The sequence below is a fragment of the Carcharhinus amblyrhynchos genome, chromosome 12, assembly GCF_965287045.1.
Source record: "Carcharhinus amblyrhynchos chromosome 12, sCarAmb.v2.hapA, whole genome shotgun sequence".
NCBI classification, from domain to species: Eukaryota; Metazoa; Chordata; class Chondrichthyes; order Carcharhiniformes; family Carcharhinidae; genus Carcharhinus; species Carcharhinus amblyrhynchos.
Genome location: NC_137335.1, coordinates 66,383,103 through 66,408,318, shown reverse-complemented (window position 1 = coordinate 66,408,318; position 25,216 = coordinate 66,383,103). Strand labels below are relative to the sequence as shown.

Below are 25,216 nucleotides of genomic sequence, written 5' to 3'. Positions count from 1 at the left end.
CACTCTTGATTACTGCAATTGACTTCATTTAGGAAACTCAGTGCAAATTGCTCAAATGGAAGAACAGTGACATAAAAGGAAAAATGTCAGGAAGCACGAAGTGAGTTAGACAATACCAATATATCCAACCGAGCACAGATACTCCATGAATAGTGTTGCTTTAGCTAAGGATAATATTGAAAGATTTAAGAGTCATAAAAGACTTCTTGCTCATTAACTACTGTCAGACCAGACCGTTCATAACCTATGTGACCCTAAAATGAGATTCTGACTACATATCCACTACGTTACCCAGACCATCTTATTTCCATCTCTATGATTCACTCATCTCCACTGATAAGATCCTGGACTAGAACCCCAAGTAACATTAGGAAGCTAACAATCTTTGCTTTTTGACATAAACATGAAGATAGGATATTTCTTTCCAGGAATTATAACACTGACAAGGTAGGGATTTTTTATAGTGAAACAAGCTTCATTTAATAATAGTTTGAATATTGCTAACAAATGCATCAGCTTAACCATTAATAGTTGAACAATATTTAAAAATGAAAGGAAGCAACTTTACTTTTTAGCTTATAACTGTTCCAGTTCCAAATAAGCCACCTTTATGCACAGATCAAACTCACTTTAAAATAAGTAGTTAGCAACTCCAGGCATACTTGCTTTACAATTTGTTGACAGTCTTGGAGTTTTCAAAGAGAGAAAAATCCTTCTAACTTTAATCAGACTTCACCTGCAAATGCCTTTTTTCTCTCTCCTACAGACCCTGCTCTTCATATTAACCAGATCACCACAAAATCCTCTCAATTGCTCTAATCAGAAATTCCAGGGGAACTTGGAAGTAGAGTTAGTGAACTTTTGTTTACTTAAAATAAGCACTTGCAATGTTGAAATGAGTAATTATCCTACTCTCCCAAAATCTGAGCTGCATTCTGACCAGACATTCTGACTATATAACATAAAACTGAATTTTTAAGCATACCCCTTAAACATAAATACTATATGATATCAGTTGTACTACTATAATCACACCACCTTGCTTCAGCTTATTTGCAGCTGAAGCCCTGACCCATAAATCCCTTTAACACCTCAAAATTTACTATTCTATTGTACTTCTGTTTGGGCTCCCACCTTGCACCTTCTGTAAACTAGAACTTATACAAAATTCAGCTGCCAGTGTCCCAACTTGCACCAAGTCCTATTTACCCACCACCACTGCACTTGATAAAACATATTGATTCCCAATCCAGCAAATTCCCAGTTTAAAAATTTGCATCTTTGTTTGCAAAACCACCCATGGCCTTGCCCCTCCCTTTTTTTTGTAACTTCCTCTCGCCCTCCGAGATCTCAGCATTCTTCCAATTCTGGCCTCTCATGTATTCTTCCTTTTGATCGCCCTACCGTTGGACCTATGGGTCTGGAATTCCTTTGATCAGTCACTGTACAGCAGTAAACTGAACACTTTACCTTGTTCTGCACGCGACTTCAGACATTTTCACCATCATGGGGGCAAGCTTTGAAAATGCACGTTTATGACTCCGTTTTCGGCTCACTGTTGGACTGTGCTGCTGAGATGGCCCACCTGACAAAATAAGTAAATGTGGAGACATGATGATAATCACTTACTGAAGATGATGTGAAGGAACCAATTCAATTTTATATTCAGAGTTTGGGACAGCCCATCACCTTATCTTAAAAATAGTCCTACGTGGGATACAGGACGATCTGGTAAGTTGGATTCCTAATTGGCTTAGGTGGTACGAGACAAAGCATGGTAACGGATGGCTGCTTTAGTGACTGGAGGCCAGTGGCTGGTGACATACCACAAGGAGCTGTGCTGAGCCCCCTACTGTTCATCATTTTATATAAATGACATAAATGATTACGTGAGGAGTAGGATCCGTAAGTTTGCTGATGACAGAAAGATTGGCTGGGTGGTTAACCATGAGATTGAGTGTCTTGGGTTACAGGAAGATATGGACGAGATGGTCAAATGGATGGATAAGTGGCAGATGGAATTTAACCCTGACAAGTGTGAGGTGATACACTTTGGAAGGAGTAATTTGACAAGGAAGTATACTATGAAAGGTCTGATACTGGAAGTTCCGAAGAACAAAAGGCCTAAGTGTGTTCGTTCATAGATCTCTGAAAGGCAGGTTAATGGAGTGGTGAAAAAGGCATTTGACACACTCGCCTTTATCAATTGGGATATAGATTATAAAAGCAGAGAGGTCATTATGGAGTTGTACAGAACTTCGGTGAGGCCACAGTTGGAGTACTGTGCAGTTCTGGTCACCACATTATAGGAAGGACGTGATCACACTGGATGGGATGCAGAGGAGATTTACCAGGATGCTGCCTGGGATGGAACATTTAGGTTATAAAGAGACGGTGGCGAGGCTTGAGTTGTTTTCTCTGGAGCAGAGAAGACGGAGGGGCGACCTGATTAAGGTCTTCAAGACTATGAGGGGCATTGATAGGGTGGATATGGAGCAACCCTTAGTTGAAGGGTCAGTTACAAAGGGACACAAGTTAAAAGTGAAGGGTGAGAGGTTTAGGGCTGATGTGAGGAAAAGCTTTTTTACCCAGGAGATTGGTGATGGTCTGGAATGCACTGCCTGGGAGGGTGATGCCTCACATCCTTTAAAAAGTACCTGGATGAGTATTTGGCATGCCATAACATTGAAGGCTGTGGGCCAAGTGTTGGCAAGTGGGATTAGGTGGACAGGTCTGGACCTTTCAAGCATCGGTGTGGAGTCGATGGGCTGAAGGGCCTCTTCTTCACTGTAATATTCTGTAAAAGTGCAGTGAACCTGTACGATAGGGTCTTTCCCCCATGGCTCAGTTGCACAGTGGCACAGTAGTAGGACTGCTGCCTCTCAGCACCAGGGACCCAGGTTCAATTCCTGGATTGGGTCCCTGTCTATGCAGAGTCTGCATGTCCTTTCCATGGGTGTCTACGTGGTGTCCTCCGGGTGCTCTGGTTTCCTCCCACTGTCCAAAAGACATACTGGCCGTGCTAAATTCTCCCTCAGTGTACCCGAACAGGTGCTAGAGTGTGGTGAAAAGGGGGTTTTCACAGTAACTTCATTGCAGTGTTAATGTAAGCCTACTTGTGACTAATAAATAAAGTGCTGTGACAGAGACTATGGGGTGAATTTTAATCCACAATTTGGCTGAGAACTAATTTTTTAAAAAATCTCAAATGCAATCTCAATAGCCCATCTTCCTGGTCCGTCCCTGAACAGAGTATGTGTGATCAGTAACTGCACTACCACCAGCGGTCGGAGGTAACCTACCTCTCTTGTAGCCTCAGTGCTCTCACCTGACTGGAACCCAAACTTGGCACTCAAGCTGACTTCTGGCCAGAGATCCTGGTGTTGTATACTATGGAGTTAAACTCCAGAGCTGACGAAGAAACAATGCTCCCTTCCACCCATCGATTTTTGAGGCCTATGAAGTTGAGCTCATTGATCTCAGCTTTTAGGGATGGGTAATACATGTTCACCTTGCCAGGGACACCATATCCCACAAATAAAAAAACAGTTGGAGCAGTACTTGAGGTGCAACAATTGGTCCAAATACCCGTGACTAAGGCAGTTGAACATTAGCTAAACTGTTTGTTGCTGCAAAATGCACATTTGTGCATGTCGAACAATGACTCATTTAAACTCAACTACGTACCCCGAGGATTAATGTTATGATGGCCATGAAGGCCAAAGGGAATCATTGATAGATCTTCCCAGGGGCTTCGGAGTACAAGTTCCCTTATTGAACAGGCAGAGACTTGTCCAATAGGAAGCATTCAGTGGGGGCTTTTAAACCCGTCCTTCACCATGGCAGTGTTGGAAGTCCCAAGGTGTTGCGCTACTTGGCTGTGAGCCGCAGGAGTGGTTTCTTGATACATAATAAAGGGTGCTTGGTGATGGGAAACTGGCATTTGGCTGAAGTATTACTGACTAGTTCGCCAAAACTCACTGTCTGGACTCACATCTGCATATCAATCACTTAGGCTGCTGGCCCCTGTAGACCAGTAAAAAGTCTGACAGCACCAGGTTTAAGTCCAACCGATTTATTTGATAGTACACTCACTAGCTTTCGGGGTTAGTCCCTTCGTCAAGTGAATGGAGAGTTCTGGCCTCAGACAGAGCATATAAAGCATAGACAGTTTACAGATTACTGATTATAATGCGAATCTTTACACCTAACCTGCTGTTCAAATGATGATGTGTAAAGATTCACATTCTAATCAGTAATCTGTAAACTGTCTGTGCTTTATATGCTCTGTCTGAGGCCAGAACTCTCCATTCACTTGACAAAGGGACTAACCCCGAAAGCTAGTGAGTGTACTATCAAATAAATCGGTTGGACTTAAACCTGGTGTTATCAGACTTTTTATTGTGTTTACCCCAGTCCAACGCCGGCATATCCACACCCTGTAGACCACACATCCCAGATTTAAATTTCTTAGAACTTAAGAGGCAGAACCCTGATGGGATGCCCCTAGGTAGTTAAAAGTGGCTAGGGATTAGATGGAGGCTTTAATTATGTTTCAATTCTCCTAAATTAAATATGCTACATAATTTTTTGGGAGGGGGGAGTGAACTATTGCTGTTATGATCTTAAGTACTCATTTCCATGGAAATTCATAATTTTTTGTGTATTCCTTCTTAAAATGATTAGATAAAGAGCATAAATATGAGTGTGTTTGATCATTTTGAGTGCTTGACTTACTTGGTTATTGAATGCTGGCATTTGTTTAAGTAACTACATGTGTAGTACACTTAGCTTTCATACACACGCTAATTTTGGTAGAAAGCATCTATATTGTATGTGGCTAAAGCAGTGTTAGTACCTGCAGCTAGTCAGAAATTTCTTTTGGCCAACATTAGGTCAGAGATGATTTGTAGGTGATTTATCCCGGGGGTCAGTGCTGGAATTACTTTATTCTCTGCACATACTCATAATTTAGATTGCAGTACAAAAAAGTGACAATCTTAATTTACTGAAAACTTGATAAACAGGACTGTAAATGACAATCAATTCAATTAACCTATATATATATTTCATACAAACAAGTAGCAGATGCAATTTAGTGCAAAGTAGTAGAAGACAATATCGAGCTGAAATGAAAAACAAGGAATGAGAGTATGCAGTCAACAAAAAGATACTGAAAGTTTGGTGAAGAGATGTGGAGATAGAGAAAACCATAAGCCAGATCTCCAGGACCAAGTCCACGTAGATAAATAAGGGCATTGCGTATAAAAGCAAAGAATAATGATACATTTATCTAAATCACTGGTTACGCCATAGTTAAGAGTATTATGTACACTTTGGCTGTACAATTAGGATATCAAAACCAGAGACCACACAATACAGATCGGGCTTGTACAAACATTTCACTTGGGAGGCCACATTTCCATTTTCTTCCCACTCATAGAATCCCTTCAGAGCAGAAGGAGGGTATTCGGCCCATTGAGCCTGCATCGACAACAATCCCACCCCCAGCCCTATCCCCATAACCACACGCATTTACCCTGCTAATCCTCCTGAAACTTAGCACAGCCAATCAACCTGGCCTGCATATCACTGGACGATGGGAGGAACCCCATGCAGACATGGGGAGAATGTGCAAACTCCACAGTCACCCGTGGCCAGAATCGAACCTGGGTCCCTGGCGTTTTGATGCAGCAGTGCTAACCACTGTGTCACCACGTTGCCTCCAAGGGACCAATGAGCTGATTTCAGAAAGATAAAGTTTGGTACAACATCAAATGTGAACTTCAAATTAAAGTTGAGGTACAAAGAAAAGAAACAATTCACTGAGCAAAAATAAAGCAAAACCAGAGCAATAAATTGATAATTTTAAAAAGAGTAACTAATAAAGATCACCATTAGAGTATGAGAAAGACATAGACTGTTTGTCTGGTTCACTTCCAGTCCCTTGATGCTCACTCACTCACCCATCATGTGAGTGGATGTGAATGTGAATAAGTGGGAATCCTGAGACTGCCAATAAGCCAGAAATGCACACACACACAAATCCCACACCCCTGGGCAGTGAATCTTTTCATCCTCACAGTGCAACTCAACCAACATGCAACCCATGTCATCATATTCAGCCTCTTCCAGGCCCGCAATGAGCTTCTCTTCTTCCCCCTCCCTGCCCAGCCCAGCCCAAAGCAAGTCTCTCTCACTCCATCCCCCGCTCCTCCCCCAGCTTCTCTGGAGTATATTCGCCAATGTTACCTCTCCTCCAATCATAGACTAAATTTGGGAGAGGAGTGGCCTATGATCGGTAGAGCAGTTTCAGAATCTTTCACTGCACTTGCTGGCCTTTTGAAAACTACCTCTGGGCCACAATGGGGGGCTTTACAGGCCACATCTGGCCCACAGGTGATACAGTGGACAAGCCTGATATAGACTGACCCAGAATAATGTCAGGGTGAGAAAATGTTGCAATAAAAAGCAACTGAAATACTGCAAGTTCTTCCAATTAAAATGGAAAGCTAAGCCAAGAAGATTTTTTGAAATGAAGCAAGATTCATATAGAGTGAAGAGGGAAAGAATGTTTATTTTCATTAAAGAATCAGTGATGAAGCCATCATTAATTTAAACATTTTGGAGAGCACTTATTAGGGTCTTTGACAAAGGGTCATCTTGACTCGAAACATTGGCTCTATTCTCTCTTCATAGCAGCGCTACTGAGATTTTCCAGCATTTTCTATTTCTGTTGTAGAGAGCTAGGAGAATGTTTAGCAGAAAAATTTATAAAGAGAATTGCTTAGCCACAAGTTATGCTCAAAACATGGCTCATTGCATCTTTTAAGTGAAAACTGGATAAATATTTGAAACAGTGGAAGATAAAAGGCTGTAGGTGAGATTGTGGGATTAGGTTTTGATTGCTGTTGGCACAGTTGGGATTCCTTCTAGACTGTAATCTTTTATGGAGTTGGCAGCTCCAGGGGAGATGGACAGAAAACGTGGAGTGAGGGGAAAAAAAGGAACTCCTAAAGCTGTTGCCTTGATTCACTTTGCAGTAATAACAAGACAGTTTTCTACATTCTTAATTAAATGTCTTCAACTTGACCACAGGAGAGGGCATTACTGCCTTATTAACACAGCCTGTTGTGCAATAAAGGGGAAATTTTTTAAAAAATTAAGGCTTACACTGAGGAAGTCTTTGCTCTGGAGACGAATTCAGCAACATCATAGCAGTGGCAGCATCTATATCTGAACCTGACAAAAGAAATATGAAAGTTCAAAGGGTCATAAACAATCAACTTTATCAACCTCCATGTACATAAATCAGCCTGCTTGCAGGGGGATATAAAAATGCCCAAACCTGCAATCAAATCTCTTCACTGGCAAGTCAACAACATAACAGTTCTATTCTCCTGGGAGAGCAGTGATATAAATTATGAACAACCTACTGTAACTGGCCAGATTTTAGTCAGCTGCCAACAGCCAATTATAGTACTAAGATTTGGTAGGCATAGTAACAAACATGGAGCATAGAAATTCTAGACACAACAGTCTTGTGCTGCCAACAGTGAAAAGGATATTTACATATAGCTTCCTCGCAATACAATGCAAACCCTAATCTGGGATGGAAATGCATTACTTTTCTGGCAAAATGCAGCATATCGTTACTTGTTTACATTGATATTAAAAGATTTAAGTCATCTTCTCAATGCATTAATTGACAAAGGAACCATGTAAATAACCCAGGATGTCTGAAGTTCAGTTCATATTCTGTGGTGAGCAAGCTATTCTTACCTGGGGCAGAATTGGGTAACTAAAACTGACCAGAATAAGGAAAAGGGTAGTGGTGGAATCCCAAGGCTTTTGTTCCTGGTCACTATCTAGTGATACTTGTGAGTAAGTACATGTGTGTGGTATGAGAGAACTGGGCTCACCATGCTGTTAATGAGTCTGCCAACACATCAGCTAGACTCACATGAAAAATAGCTACTTATGAACAGCTGTGAACTTACAAATTACTTGATTGCAGAATTGAAGTGAGAGTGGCAAACTTGGCATATACCTAAAAGATCAGTCTTCAGGACAGAAAGGTGAAAAGGAGCAATAGTAAATGTAGGTTGATCACTGATTGGTTCGGGCAAGAGAATTTTAAAAAAAGCAGCTGCAGTAAATTATAGATGTTTTTTCCCCGATGGAGGCATGTAGCCAGAGCCACTCATCCATTTATTTGGCACAAACTTATTAATCCCATTATGGGCATCAAAGCTAAGGCTTAGATCCTTGTCATCCAATGTTAAGACACGTATGCTTTGAGAATTGCTTGATAGAAATGCTGAACTCCGGTCAATTTTTCTTCTCAGGTCCAAAAATACTGGAGTAAACTTTAATGTGCCATGAATGTACTGACTAAGATCAATTAAGCAATATATATCAGGGATTGTAACTTTTGAACCACGAGTATGCATGATCTTGTACAGACCTATTTGTTCTATTGTTATCACTATTTCTCTGAAATCAATACTCCAATGTAAGCAGGTAGAATTGCAGAGCAACAGCAGCCGTGCATTTTTTTTTAACCATTTCCTAGTATAAGTGGTTCAATAAAAAAACCTAAATGGTTCTTTCGTATTCTGCTAAGGCAACGGGGTAGTTTTACTTGGAGTGCCTCCTCCCTTCCAAGTTTATCTAGTAAGTACCTAAGCCTTGCAGACTACCAAGGCCCTGATCTGAGCCCAGTTACTTAGGCTCAGCCAGGGCTGTAGTAGGGCATCAAACTGGTTTAGCATTTAAGTCAAAGAGGGCAACAGATAATACTTGCAAAGCTTTCAACTCCAAGGCCGAAATCCTTCAGCTCCCTGCAGAACACGTGAGCCATTGATATCCCCATCCATATTGCTGGGACTGGAAGATCCCATCAGAGTGAAGGGCTGGAAAATTCCAATCCAAATCACTATTCAGTGGACCCTTGCTGGAAATAAGTCTATTGTGGGACATTACATGAGAAACTACCTCTGCAGTTAAGGAACCTTGGTGCTTGGTGACAAAGCTCAATAGAATATTGGAGGGTGACAGAACTGTACTCCATAAGGAGTCCATGTTTTCCAGCAAAAAGGTTAGAAAGTTGGCAGGGAAAAGCAAAACAGAAGCTTTCCCCTTTAGCCAATTCAGTTAAATGGCACTTTAAGCTTTTTGTGACAGGTGATAAAATATACAGTGGGGAAATTAAAACATTTTTGTTGATTTTTTAAAAATAGAAATGAATCAGTCATTTTATATCACAAATAATCACGACTTTTAAAATAGCCAAAAAAAGCATTTCCAGTAAAAGAATGATTAACTTGTTGCTCATTTCCACTTGCACGCTCTGTTTATCAAAGTATATACTTTTTCAGAAGTATACTCACCATTCTGAAGGCAGCCTTGGAGCTGTGGTGACATTGCTGTGAGGTGATGAGGAGGTGGCGATGCACTGAAAGAAACATCAATAGACGTATTTTTTTTAAAAAACATACTTTAAAATAACTCCATCAGTTTCCTGACAGTACTGATTCTTGTTGAATTGCAGTTTCACAAAAACTATTGTCCATGTAGCCATTCTTTGTGTGAAACCAAACAATGAATGTTGACAAGCTGTTGGCGATGGAGGAGATCACAACTGAGCCCAATTATTTGGTCATCAGATACCCACATACGAGCACACTATTCAATAGATAGTCCTCAACTACTGATGAATGGAAGCCCTGGCTGATTTTCTAGCCATGGTACAGTGACACCAAATGTAATTGTGAGCATCCACATTGCTTCCTCAGCTAAGATCAATGAAAATCAGTCGAGAAAAAGGACGAAATCTGTCAAATATGTAGGAACATAAGAAACTAACCAAATGATCATGATTACATTCTCTGCTCTACCTTCACTTAACTGAGACTGTTTAAATCAAAGCTTTCACTAGACAACGTACTTGCGTACTTCCCAATATTTTCTGCATTTTTATAAACCATGTGTCTAGAAGCTCCAAGTGGTTGCAGTCAAAAGAAACAGACACTTTGCCTTCAACCCTTTATCAATGTTGTTGGAAAGTAGATGGAAGCTCAAGTTGAGGTAACTTGATTCACCCTGTAAAGACTCACAAAATAACCGATGTCAACCATTCCAAGGTGCACCATCACATGCAAGTTCCAGCACGTTATGCACATTGCACTAATTCCCATCCCTTTTCCACTGAAGGCATTGAGTTATACTATGGTATTGTTCCACAGCCAATAGCCTTTCTCTGCTATTTCCGGCAATGATCATTCTTAACATTTGAATACATGTATGAGTAGTATAGTCAGCCACAGCAGATGGAGAAGAACCTGCCAAAAGGTATTGGGAAAAATTAGACAGCAAAATTAGATAGCACATTGGTTATTTAATTTTTTGGTACTCAAGATGAATAGGGAGATTAGAAATGTAATCATCAGAATGCAGTTGATTTTTTTAAAAAAAAGCTCCTTTCAGTTATAAAGTTTGTTTACTGCTTCCTGTTGTTAGCATCTGGATAATTCCATTGTGTTGTTTCAAATAAGGACTGCCAAAAGACCCTTTGGACTTGTGATCATAGTACCAGGTCACACTGAGACTGAATTTCAGCAGAACACGAATCATTTTAGAAAAGAAACCTTCACTCTTGTTATACAGGGATAATCATAGCTGGATTATCTGAATTCACTTCTTTGCAGCAATATCAGATACAACTGCATAAATATTCATTTTTCTGCCAGCAAATTAAAGCTAAAAATTAAGTTAAAAAAACTCAGTTGTAACAAAATGTCTTTAGTCCTCTATTAGTTTGGACTTTGCTATAACATGCTATGCAGCAAGACAAAGGGGTGTAATCCAGCATTGGTGATTTTTTTGACAGGTGATAAAGTGCCATTTAACTGAGCTGGCTAAAAGGGGAAAGCTTGTGTTTAGCTTTTCCCTGCCATCTTTCTAACTTTTTGGCTTGAAAACATTGACTCCTTATGGAGTACAGTTTTGTCAACCTCCAATATTCTATTCAGCTTTGACACCCATTGCATTTATTTATATTCATTGGGCAATGGGAAACATCATTGCTATGCAAAGTACTTTGAGGATAGTTACAGAATACTGAAGAAAGGTAGAAGGGGGAAAAGGTCACAAAAAAAATGGTTGACAGATTATTAAACGCAGGGAGGATATGGCAACACGAGATACGAAGGAGAGGAGTTCAGGAGGAAGAATTAAGGCTGAATGAATGAGTGGTCACTCATGATGAAACAAAGGGAACATGGATCAACACGTAGTTCATTGTCAGAAGACCAAAGGATATGCAGAGACAATTGGGTCTGGTACGAATTAAACACATCAGGAAGGACTTCGTAATCTGAATTGCATTTATACTGTGTGGTGCTGTCATTTTGGCCAGTGTGGTCTTAATTGTTGTGGTTGGACCAAAAACTAATGGAGAGGCCTTAAACGGATAAGAAAACACATATGGGACTTTAGACAGATGGCAAGTTAATGATGGGCTGTCTAAAAGGTAAAAGTAATTTTCCGCGGAAAAGAGATTTTGAAAATCAGAACTAAGCTAGAAGATAGGGATTGATTGATGTCAGTGATTAAAGAGGATAGAAAGGAAGTTAGATGATTTGTCCTCACAAGTAAGAAAAGGACAGTGCTGTTTGTTCCACTGCTCTAAGATGCCAGCATTTTACTTTGTTTGAAACAAGCATACCTGACTTTCCAAAACTCAGTAGGGTGAATGGCCGATTGTACCTTCCATGTAAACACGCTACCACAAAATCACAGAATGGTTACAACACAGGTCATTTGGCAGGCTTGGTCTGTGCTGACATTCTGCGTGACTCATCCAACTAGTTCCTCTCTCCTGCTCTTTCCCCATAACACTGATTTTTTTTTTCCCCACTTTTAACTACGTACTTTCTTCTCTTTCAAAAGCCACAGTTGAAACTTTATATCTTATATCTTTATATTTCCAGGAAGTGCATTCCAGGTTGCAACCACTCACTGCAAGAATAAATTTTACCTCGTATTGCCTTTGGTTCTTCGGACAATCATTTCAAATCTATGTCCTCTGCTCTCAATCATTCTGCCAACAGGAATAGTTTCTTTATCTTTTTTGTCTAAACTCATGATTTTAAAATTCGATGTCAAATCTCTTGCACCCATCTTTCCTCGAAGAAGAATAACTTGAGCTTCCCCAATCTATCCATATAATTGAAGTCTCTCACTCCTAGAGCCATTCTAGAATATATTTTCTACACATTGAAGGGGTAACTAAGAAGGTAAATGAGGGTAGTGCAGTCGACATTATCTACATGGACTTTAGCAAGGCCTTTGACAAGGTACCATATGGTAGATTGTTGCATGAGATTAAATCTCATAGGACTCAGGGTGAGGTAGCCAATAAGATACAAAATTGATAACCGAGGACAGTGGGTGGTGGTGAAGGGTTGTTTTTCAAACTGGAGGTCAGTGACCAATGGTGTGCCTCACCACTGGGCTGGGTCCACTGTTATTTGTCATTTAGATTAATGATTCAGATGAGAATTTAGTAGGCATGGTTAGTAAGTTTGCAGATATCCACAGTGGACGGTAAAGAAGATTATCTAGGATTGCAACAGAATCTTGATCAATTGGGCCAGTAGGCTGATGAATGGCAGATGGAGTTTAATTTAGATAAATGTGAGGTGATGTGTTTTGGTAGACTGAATCAGGGCAGGACCAACACAGTTAATGGTAGGGCATTAGGTAGAATTACAGAACAAAGAGATCGAGGGGTACAGGTTCAGAGCTCCTTGAAAGTGGAGTCACAGTTCGACAGGGTGGTATTTGGCATACTTGGAGTCATTGGTCAGAACACTGAATACGGGAGTTGGGACATCTTGTTGAAGTTGTACAAGACATTAGTAAGGCCACATGTGGAATATTGTGTATAATTCTGGTCACCCTAATATAAAAAAGGATATTATTAAACCAAAAAGTGCGCAGAAAAGATTTACTAGGATGATCCCGGGACTTGATACTTGAGTTATAAAGGGAGACTGGATAAACTGGATGCTCCCAGGACTTGATGTTTGAGTTATAAAGAGAGACTGGATAAACTTTTTTCCTGGAGTGTAAGAGGCTTAGGGGTGATCTTAAAAGTTGATAAAATAATGAGGGACACAGATCAGCTAGATAGTCAACATCTTTTCCCAAAGGTATGGAGTCTAAAACTAGAGGTCATAGGTTTAAGATGAGAGGGGAGAGATATAAAAGGGTCCAGAGGGGCAATTTTTTCACAGAGGGTGGTGAGTATCTGGAACGAGCTGCCAAGGCAGTAGTAGAGATGGGTACAATTTTGTCTTTTAAAAAAACATTTAGGCAGTTACATGAGTAAAATGGGTTTAGAGGGATATTGGCCAAATGCAGGCAATTGGGACTTGCTTAGTGGTAAAAACTGGGTGGCATAGGCAACTTGGGCCAAAGGGCCTGTTTTCATGCTGTAAATCTCTATGACCTTCTACAAAGCCTTCATATCTTTCCTGAAATATGGTACCCAGAATTGAACACACTACTCATGTTACCGAGCAAAGGACTGGACCATACAGAGTTGGAACTTCACAGGTTCAATTCTCTATCTGGCTAAGTTAGCTGCTCTAAACTAAGCAGCAGCAGGGACACTTGGCATCTGCATATCTGGACTGGTAAGAGGGAACTGCAAACACAATATACGAAAAGGCTGTGTACTTGGAGCAGGAGGAGCAATGGCAAAATAAAAATAAATTTCTTGAAATGCTGGGCTTGAAACAGTTAAGAATATTTAAGTATTCCATAAGCAATATGTCAAGACAGGAAACACTGATGCAATACAATCACCATAGCAATCTTCACATAGCCAGCATTCCTTTTAAACCATCCTATTACCTCTCCAGGAAAACTTTAGACCATGGTTTAAAGTCAGTCATTTATTTAAAAAAAAAATACACTATCTTAAAAGTAAGTTCCCAGGATAAGAACAAGCATGCAACCTATTCATACGTCACTTGCTTTTCTACACTAATTATCAGGAAATGTATTACTGCAGCAAGGATTGTTTATCCTTGCCACTTTATCGCTTAATAAGTATTGAAATGGTGCTCACCATCATGCAGCATTGTCTCAGGTGAGAATGGCGTCTGACTGCACAAAAGTAATTTTCTATTCTTTAATGGGAATTTGTATTAAACTAACACTGAGTTCACAATGAAGAATTCCCTAATCTGACATTTCCCCTGCTCTCCTGTGGTTGTTGGCAAGTAATTGCTGCTGGGATAATGTTCCAAGGACAATGACAACCCTCCAACATAAGCAGCTGTTCTAGATATGCAAACCTAGGCAATTCTCTTTGACAAGCTATTTTATCATAAAAGAACAATGCAACTTAGACCAATAGGCTCTTGTCCAATATCCACATTCTCCAGCAGGGGTCATTAGGTAATTATTACGAACACGGATTCCCTAAGCCAGGCCAAGATTGAAGCTGATGAACACAACTTCTGAGCCAGCTCATACTGACTAACCCAGCACTGTCTCCTGTTCAATACAGCTCTACTACGGTAAGTCATCAGAAAGCACCAGGAAGATAAAGAAAACATCTTTTGAAGTGATCGGAAATCAAAATAGGTTTCTGTTCATCTGCCCACCCATTATAATAAAAAGAGACAGTTATTTATTATCCTGTATCTGACAATTTTCTATCTGGGCTGTGGGGAGAATGCATGGGACAGCAGATCTTGAATTCTGGGAAAGTGTGTTTAAATGAATTGCTATCTGGGTTATGCAGCAGAACACTGATCTTTCAACCACACCCATCTACCACATTCCTGATGCCGTGCACATCCGACAGCATACCTAAATGACCATAACTGTTGATAATGAACACTATACTTTTTAATGGAAATACCCTGACCTTTGCTGGGTGAAAAAAACATTCTCTCAATCTCCATATTTGGAAGTTGCTGTCAGTGAAGTCTCATTGAGTCAGTCTTTCAGACAAGAGGTGTAGAAATATGATTATTCCAGTATGACACACACATGATTAGTCGCCAAGCAACATAAAATAATAAACACAATTTTTCCCAAAAAAAGTGTTCCCATAGTAATAGGCCAACCAGCTCAGTTGATTCCTTTATCCTGATGAATTGAAATCAATCACTGCCTTAAAACATCTTACTGTTCTTGCACATCTATTGCACATTAGTTAAACACTACAAATATAGGATAAGCTTGTCCAATCTTTTCTCATGTAGGTCAAGGGAAACACATTTCAATTTTTTTCCTCATTCAAGAGACCAATGAGCAAATTTTGGAAAGATATGGTTTGGCACAACATTGAATGTGAAATTTTTTTTTAAAAGTGGAGGTAGGCTGAGCAAAAAATTGATCGTTTAAAAGATGAGTAATAAACAAAGATGCTCAATAGCACGTGAGAGGGTGTGTGTGTGTGTGTCGGGCTCACTTCCAGTCTCAGGGTACTCACTCACCCTCTGTATGAGTAGGTGAGAGTATGTGTGTGTGTCGATGTTTGCAGGTGAGGGTGAATGAGAACCCTGAAACAGGGAGTGAGCCAGTTTTTACACCTGCAGTCACTCACTATCTCTCACCCACACCCACAGTCTCTTGCTCTCTCTCTCTCTCTCACTTACACACACCTGCACCTGTCTGTCTCTCGCTCGCTCTCTCACCTGCAGTCTCTCACACAGTCTCTCTCACACACAACTGCGGTCTCTCTGTAGGTTCCTTGCACATTCCCCCAGCGTCCAGTGGGTTCAACTCCAGGCCCTGCATGGTTCCTGGCCCTGGTGCCAGATCTCACCCCAGTTCTGGGCCAGGCTCTGGTCCACCTGCAAGCCCTGGGCCCACCGCAGGCCCTGCTTCAGCTCCAGGACCCAGTCACACCTCCAGTTTGCTGATGACACCATCAGTGGATCAGATCTCAAACAATGAGACTGAGTACAGGAAAAAGAGATAGAGAATCTGGTGCGAGGACAATAATCTCCCCCTCAATGTTAACAAAATGAAGAAAGTTATCGACTTCAGAAAGTTTAGTGGAAGACATACTTTGCCTACATCAATGGGGACAAAGTAGAAATGGTCTGAAAGCTTCAAGTTTTTAGGGATGCAGATCACCAAGAACCTGTCCTGGTCCCCCAGGTTGACACCATAGTTAAGAAAGCCCACCAATGCCTCTACTTTCTCAGAAGAATAAGGAAATTTGGTATGTCCACTATGACTCTCTTTTACAGATGCACCACAGAAAGCATTTTTTCAGATTGCATACAGCTTGGTATGGCTCCCGCTCCGTCCAAAACCACAAGAAACTACAAAGGATCATGAACGAAGCCCAGTCCATCACTCAAACCAGCCTCCCACCCATTGACACTGTCTACACTTCCCGCTGCCTCAGAAAAGCAACCAGCATAATTAAGGACCCCCTGCACACCAGACACTCTCTGTTCCACCTTCTTCCATTGGGAAAAAGTTACGAAAGTCTGAGGTCACGTACCAACCGACTCAAGAATAGCTTTTGAATGGACCTACCTAGCATTAAGTTGATCTTTCTCTACACCCTAGCTATGACTATAACACTACATTCCAGTGTCTCCTTCTCTGTGAACGGTATGCTCTGTCTGTAGTGCGCAAAAAAAAAACTTTTCACGGTATAACGATACATGCGACAACAATAAATCAAATTGGCAAGGTAAGTGAGCATGAAGTTGGGGGATGATAGATTAGCATGGACAGAAGGTTGGTTAACAGACAGTAGGGATGAACAGCATTTTCAAGTTGGCATGGATCAGTGCTGGGACTGCAATTCCTTACAGCCATGTTAATGACTTAGACAGAGAGACTAATAGTAATGCATCTCTCTTTTATATATTATTCTTTCATGGATTTCGGCATCACTGGCTACTAGGCTGTCTCTACTTGACCTTCAGAAAGTGGTGAATTGCCCTCTGAAACCGCCGTAGTCCACGTGATGTAGGTACATCCACAGTGCAGTTAAGAGGGAAAATGACCCAGCAATAGTGAAATAATACTGATATAATTCCAAGTCAAGATAGTATGTGGCTTGGAGAGGAATTTGCAGATGGTGGTATTCCCATACATCTGCCACTTTTGACCTATGTGGTAGAAGTCATGGGTTTGGAAGGTGATGTCAAAGCAGCCTTGGTTAGTTGCTTCACTGCATCTTGTAGATGGTACACAATGCTACCAGTGTGCATCAGCAGTGGAAGGACAGAATGTTGAAGTAATAGGTGGGGTGCCAATCAAGTGGGCAGCCTTGTCTTGGATGGTATCAAATATCTTGAGTGCTGTTCATGCTGCACTCATCCATGTCAGTGGAGAGTATTCCATCACACTCCTTACTTGTGCCTTGTAGATGCTGGACAGGCTTTGGGGACTTAGGAGGGGAGTTACTCGCCACAGGATTCCTAGCCTCTGACTTGCTGTTATTGCCAGAGTATTTATATGGCTGGTCCAGTTCAGTCAAGAGCAGATGTTTGGTTTCTTTCTCGCTGGAGATGGTCTTTGCACCAGTCTCATGAACAGAGGTAGATTTAGGACTGAGATCTTCTTTACTGCAAGGATTGTGTATCTTTGGAATTTTCTATCCCAACAGGTTATGCATGTGTTGAGTATATTTAGAGCTGAGATTGACAGATTGTTGTTTTCTCAGGGAATCAAGGGATTGGAGTAGCAGGTGGAAATATAAATCACTCATGGCCTACTACTGCTCTGATTTCTTATGCTCTTGAAGCACTGCACCAACTGAGATAAGATAACTTGGTACAAACCAGTTAGCAACTTCTGGACAATCCAGAAATTCCCATTTCATAGATTACCAACTCAGGATCTTCTTGGCATTTTTAATGCAATTGATATGACAAATCACAAAAGCAGCATTTTTAAAAGAAAAGCATTATCCTCAATACCTTCTCCCAAATTGGCGCAGGAGCGAGGCAACTTCTTGCAATCTGTGCCCAGCATCCCTTTTAATTCTATTTTTCACTCTCGTTCTACACTTACAAAACTTCATTCTAACTCTTTTACATTCTGTAGTCTCTCATTTCCTTCTCTATGAAGGATATGCATTGTCCGTATAGCACACAAGAAATAATACTTTTCACTGTATACTATACATGTGTCAAGAATAAATCAAATACCTGTATGTTTTCCTGTGGGGGGGAAAAAGTGAGGGAGCTGATGAGAATTATGTGCTTACCTTGGAGGTGAGGCTGGAGGTGTACAGAAGACTTGTGTGGTTGAATAATATGGAGTCTTCATTAGGGCCTGAATGAGGTTTGGCCTGTACTGTGGGTCGACACACCACAGTGAGCCCTTCCCAACAGTCTGTAAGAGAGAAACACAAATGGCAAAATCTTATTTAATATCATCAAATACATCAGCCATACACCAGCTAATATTCATAGATCAGCAGCAAAACAATGATCTTGTAGTTTAACGGACATGCCTTTTGGCAGTTGTCTCGGTTATTCTTCCATAGCACGTCTCATTTTTTAGCTTTTAATTTACTTTATTTCCTTGCCAAAGCCAGTTTTTTCTTTCCACTCCTCTTCTGGAGTTAACGTTATCGCAAAAACATGTCAACATACATAAATTTCTGATACTAACATTTTCATCCATTTAATGAACTCCAAAGTGACTAATTATTCATAATAATAAACAGTAAATGTGATAATGGAATTTTCCCCTAACAAATCTAGGATTGGAGATTATTTTGCATGCACATCTCTACATGCTATGTAGTGTGTTTGAGACAATGTTCCCTAATTTTACACTACAGAATTAAGTGTGCAGTACAGAAACAGACCAGTTAGTCCAACTGATTTATGCTGGTTCCTCCTGAACCTCTTCCCACCTACTTCATCTAACCCTATCAACACATCATTCTATTCTGTTTCCCTCATGTGCTTACATTTAGCCTATCCCTTAAATTCATCCATGCTATTTGCCTCAACTACTCCTTGTGGTAGCACGTTTCACGTTATAGTCACTTACTGGATACAATAGGGAATTCAGGAAAAATCTATTGGATTAATTTTTCAAAAATTCTTTCACAGGCATGGGCATTGCTGGCTATTGTCCATCCCTGATTGCCTACAAGATGATGGTGGTGATCTGCCTTCTTGAACAGTTCAGTTAATGTGGTGTAGATACACCAGTGCTGTTAGAAAGAGAATTCCAGTATTTTAAACCAGTGACAGTGAAGGAACGGCAAAATCGTTCCACGTCAGGGTGGTGTAGGGCTTGGAGAGGAATTTGCAAGTGGTGAAGTTCCCATGCATTTGCTGCCCTTCTTGGTGGTAAGTGCTGTCAAAGAAGCCTTGGTGAGCTGCTGTAGTGCATCTTGTAGACAGTACACGCTACTGCCACTGTGCATTGGCGGTAGAGGCATTAGATGTTGAAAGTGGTTGATGGGATGCCAATCAAGTGGGCCACTGTGTCCCAGATGGTGCCAAGCTTCTTGAGTGTTGCAGCTGCACTCATTTAGGCATATGGCAAGTGTTCCATCACTCCTCATTTGTGCCTTGTGGATGGACAGGAGACTGGCTTTAAGAAAAATAACATTAGCTACCTGCCATTCCTCCGGATTATTCCCGTTTCTAATGAATTGTTACATATACATAATTTATAGTAGTGCCTCTACTGTCTCCCCTCCAACTTAATATTTGCAGATGCAATAGATCCAAACCAAGAGTTTCATCCTCATTAGTTATGATTAGTTTTTCAATTATCTTCCCATTTTTATCTTAAAGTGTCTTAAATAAGTCTTGGTTTTAAAATTTTCTACTGGTGTCATGCCTACCTCATTTTACAGTAAATACTGAGGCAATGTGTTCAATATTTATACCATTTAGCTGCCATTAACTTTATCCTTTTGTGATCCTGTCCTAATTTTGATTTTTATTTTGTTATTTGTGATGTAGAGTACTTTACTTCATGTTTTTATACTCTGAGCTAACTTAATTTTGTAGTTCCTATTTGCTTTCCTAATTGTTGTCTGACTTATTTCCTAACCCTTTTATATTCCTTTCATCATCCCATCCATCCTTTGTTGTCTGTACACTTAGTGTTTGCCTTTTTGTTCAGTTTCAGTTTTACCCTGTTTTGTTTTATTCAGCCGAAGTATTTCGTTACTGGCTGGTTTGTCCTTGTTTTCCAGCAAAATAGATTTCTCCTGAACTCTACTGATCACAGTTTTAAACATTTTCCACCGCTGTTCTAGCACTCCATACAAAAAAAAATCCAGTTTCTCCATTGAATCAACTTCTTTTTTCAATGTTACTTTGGTTTTTGTCTAAGTCATGTCTTTTTCAATAATTATTTGAAATTTCATTAAGTTACTGCTGTTGCCTAGATTTTGCCCTGTGGTATTTCTTGTATCTGCTTTGATTTATCTCACATTACCCACTGGTTCCTCTCTTGTTTCGCTTCTTACGTAAGAAAGATTGCTCCAAGACTCTGGTTATCAGACATTGTGTAAATTACTAGAAAGGATCTGGATATTCCAGAAATGTTTTAGAAGGAGACAGAATGTAATGCACAATGTGGATAACACCCTTTATACGTCATAAAACTGTTCATTTCCCTACTAGATACTATTGATTTTTTCAGTAAGTATATCTGACTAGGACAAAAGTTTAATCCTGACATTATGGTCAAATTAAGTGACTTTCTGGGCTGTTACTTCAGTGCAGTACTGTCCTGTTGTTGGTTCTTCTCCCGTGCTTTGCGGTGCCTGCTTTAAAGTTGTTCCAGGTCTCCAAAGAATATTGTAGCACAGGGACCACTGCTGCACAGTGAACCATGGCCTTGGTCTTAGGTTTGAGATCCTGACCCACAAAAACTCTTTCCTCAGTCAGACGAAGGCTGAGCTGAAATGTTGGAGGCAATAGTTAATTCTGGAGTCTGCATCTGCCTTTGCTGAGGGAGGGCTCACATTTTCCAGGATTTTAACTGATGGGGTGGGGGGCTATTGTGTTGAAAGAGATCATTGGAGGAGGATGACCTTATCTTTTGTGCTGTTCAGCAGAAGATCCATTTGCTGATGCTCTCCAAGGAAAGTTTCTGAGTCAACATATACACAGGCATCATTTACATACTGGAGCTGAATAACTGTAGTTGGAATGATTTTGGTTTTGGATTGAAGGCTGAATCGTTTCCTGTCTTGTTTTGCAAATTATCTCCATGGCTGTGGGTCATTTGCAAGAGGTGAACAAGGAAGACGGAGAAGACGACTGGTGCAATGACACAGCCTTGCTTGATCCCAGTCTTTAATGAGTTAGGTTTAATGGTAGTTCCATTGGTGAGGATCATAGCTTGCATTTCATCTTGAACTAGGCAGGGGATCGTGCCACATTTCTGAGGGCAGTACGGTTTCCTTAGAACCAACCTCCAATATTCTCTTGGTTCCCCTTCATTCTTCCTCCATTTTTCAACTTCTGGTTCTTCCCCCAAACCACTCAGTCTTTGTTTCACAGTATATTTGAGAAAGAAAATTAACTAAACAGTTAAAAAAAACAATTTTCCTTAACTGAACAGTTAATAGAGTTTCAGTGCAGGATGTGTCAATTAGTGTAGGATGTAACATAGTATTTCTACATTTAACTATCCCACTGTGGGAAAACTAACGTGTGAAAATCCTTTTTTTTTAAAAAGCATGACCAAATAGGGAAATTCATTAACAAACATAATAATTCCTGATAGCCAAGAACATTCTCCTTAGCATCAGCTTTCAAGTGATGATAAACTGAGACTGGTTTACCATCTCCCCACCCTTGTCATAAGAACATAAGAACATAAGAAATAGGAGCAGGAGTAGGCCATCCAGCCCTTCGAGCCTGCCCCGCCATTCAATAAGATCATGGCTGATCTGTCGCTGCTCAGTTCCACTTTCCCACCCTCTCCCCATAACCCTTAATCCCCTCTCCTATCAAAAACCCATCAACCCGCGTCTTAAAAATATTTAGCGAGGTAGCCTCCACCACTTCAACGGGCAGAGAATTCCAGAGATTCACCACCCTTTGAGTGAAGAAGTTCCTCCTCAACTCCGTTCTAAACCGCCCCCCTTTTATCTTGAGGCTGTGCCCCCTAGTCCTATTGTCTTTTTTGAGCGGGAAGAGTCTTTCCACCTCTATCCTATCCATCCCATTCATCATCTTATACGTCTCAATGAGATCTCCTCTCTTTCTTCTAAACTCTAACGAGTACAAGCCCAGTTTATTCAGCCTCTCCTCATAGCTCAACCCCCTCAACTCCGGTATCAGCCTAATAAACCTCCTCTGCACTCCCTCCAAGGCCAAAATATCTTTGCGCAGGTGCGGCGCCCAAAAATGCACACAGTAGTCCAGTTGCAGCCTCACCAATGCCCTATACAGCTGCAGCAAGACCTGCCTACTTTTATATTCAATCCCCTTCGCTATGAAGGCCAGCATCCCATTCGCCTTCCTGACCACCTGCTGCACCTGCAAGCTGGGTTTTTGCGACTCATGCACAAGGACCCCGAGGTCCCTCTGCACCATCGCCTGCTGCAGTTTTTCGCCCCGTAAGTAATAGTCCTTCCTACCATTCTTCCTACCAAAGTGGACCACCTCACACTTGCCAACATTAAATTCCATTTGCCATTTCCTGGCCCATTCGCCCAGCCTATCTAGATCCTTCTGCAGACTCTCCACACCCTCCGCACAATTTGCCGTTCCCCCAATCTTGGTGTCATCAGCAAATTTCGACACTCAACACTCGGTTCCCTCCTCCAGATCATCTATATAAATGGTAAAAAGCTGAGGCCCCAGCACCGACCCCTGGGGCACTCCACTAGTCACCATCCGCCAATCCGAATAGCACCCGTTGACCCCCACTCTCTGCCTCCTATTTGACAACCAATCCTCTATCCACGCTAACACCCTACCTCCAACTCCATGTCCCTCGACCTTCTGCAATAACCTCTTGTGAGGCACTTTGTCAAACGCCTTCTGAAAATCTAGAAAGACCACATCCACCGGCTCTCCTCTATCCACCGCCCTAGACACATCCTCATAGAACTCCAGTAAATTTGTCAGACACGACTTCCCTTTAATGAAACCGTGCTGCGTCTGCTCTATCAAGCAATTCCCTTCAAGATGCCTCGCAATTTCCTCCTTAATGACAGATTCTAACATTTTACCTACCACAGACGTTAAACTAACCGGCCTATAATTCCCCGCCTTTTGCCTGGCACCCTTCTTAAACAACGGCGTAACATTAGCCGTTTTCCAATCATCCGGCACTTCCCCGGAATCCAGCGACGTTTGGAAAATAAACACCAAGGCATCCACTATCACCTCCGCCATTTCTTTCAGAACCCTCGGATGCATTCCATCCGGTCCTGGGGACTTGTCCACAATCATCCCCTCCAGTCTGTCGAGCACCGCCTTTCTAGTAACAGTAATGTCATTAAGACCCTCCAGTCCTACCACCTTTCCATCGCTAACACCCGGCAAATTATTCACGTCCTCCTCCGTGAAGACAGAAACAAAAAAGTTATTCAATACCTTAGCCATATCCCCATCCCCTACCACTAGGTCCCCTTTCTCATCCTCTAAAGGACCAACATTCACCCTAGCCAGCCTCTTCCTTTTTATATATTTATAAAAACTCTTGCTATCCTTTTTTATATTAAGCGCTAGCCCAGCTTCATAGTTTCTCCTACCCTTCCTTATCAACTTCTTTGTCAATCTTTGTTGACATTTAAACCTCTCCCAATCCTCTTCTCGCCCACTACTCTTAGCTACTCTAAATTCCTCCGCTTTTAGTTTAACACTTTCCTTCACCTCCTTCGTTATCCACGGCTTATTACCTCTCCTCCTACTATCCTTTTTGACCATTGGAATAAATTTCTGTTGAGCACCAAGAAAGATCTCCTTAAAGATCCTCCACTGCTCCTCAACAGACCCTCCCTCCAACGCGCTCTCCCAGTCCACATTCGCCAATTCTTTTCTCATCCTACCGTATTCCCCTCTATTCAAACAAAGGACGCGTGTCCAGGAACCCACTTTCTCCTCCTCCATCTGCACCAGAAACTCCACCATACAATGATCACTCTCCCCAAGAGGATCCTTCACCACAAGGTCCCTAATTCTACCCGCTTCATTACATAGCACCAGATCCAAGATAGCTCGCTCCCTCGTCGGCTCCAACACACACCGTTCGAGGAAACTATCCCGGCAGCATTCCAAGAACTCTTCCTCGAGCCCCCCACGTCCAACATGGGTCGACCAATCAATATGCAGATTGAAATCCCCCATAACTACGGCCGTCCCATTCCTGCACGCCGCACTTATTTGCGCGTTAACAGCCCGCCCCATCTCCAGATCATTATTCGGGGGCCTATAGACGACACCCACCAGCGTCTTCCTCCCTTTGCTGTTCCTAATCTCCAACCACAACGATTCCACCCTCTGCTCCTTGGCTCCAATATCATCCCTTGCTACCACCGTGATGCTATCCTTAATCAGCAGAGCTACGCCCCCCCGCTTTTCCCTCCTGCCTATCCTTCCTAAACACTTGATAGCCCTGTACATTCAGTTCCCATTCCCTGTCACCCTGCCCCCACGTCTCTGTAATGGCCACCAGATCGTATCCATTTGTGTCGATCTGCGCCATCAGCTCATCCACTTTATTCCGAATGCTTCGTGCATTCAGATTAAGCGCTTTCATCCCAGCCTTCACCTGGACCCTATTTGCCACAATGCCACCAACTATACTCACGCCCCCTACTCCCTCTATTATTGGGACATCCTCGGCCTCTTCCCTTACATGTACACTCTCCTTAACTTTAGACCTCGTAAGGTCACCTACCCTCGCACCCTCCCCCCCCCAATTAGTTTAAAGCCCTGTCTACAGTCCTCTTTACTCGATTCGCCAGCACTCTGGTCCCAGCACGGTTCAGACTAACCCCATCCCGCCCGAACAGGTCCCACCTACCCCAATACTGGTGCCAATGCCCCATAAATTCAAACCCATTCCTCCCACACCAATCCCTGAGCCACCCATTCACTTCTTTAATCCTGTCAACCCTACGCCCATCTGCACACGGTTCAGGCAGTAGCCCAGAGATAACCACCTTGTCGGTTCTACTTTTTAATTCCATTCCCAGCTTTTCATACTCCCTCCC

The 25,216-nt window shown here is 41.7% G+C and overlaps 1 protein-coding gene and 1 long non-coding RNA gene across 6 annotated transcripts in view; one reads left to right on the top strand and one right to left on the bottom strand.

The window, feature by feature from the left end:
* The window catches only part of LOC145351058 (uncharacterized), a 150,138-nt gene that overhangs the window by 28,019 nt on the left and 96,903 nt on the right, over positions 1–25,216 (top strand). The gene's annotated exons all lie outside the window — the stretch shown is intronic.
* Positions 1–25,216, bottom strand: part of foxn2a (forkhead box N2a) — a 66,539-nt gene that overhangs the window by 8,689 nt on the left and 32,634 nt on the right. The window contains exons 4-7 of the mRNA XM_080200655.1: positions 18,266–18,393; positions 9,393–9,457; positions 7,174–7,242; positions 1,471–1,585 (exon numbers count right to left, since the gene is read on the bottom strand). Of these exons, the coding sequence (XP_080056781.1) occupies positions 1,471–1,585; positions 7,174–7,242; positions 9,393–9,457; positions 18,266–18,393 (377 nt within the window). The remainder of the gene's footprint in view (positions 1–1,470; positions 1,586–7,173; positions 7,243–9,392; positions 9,458–18,265; positions 18,394–25,216) is intronic.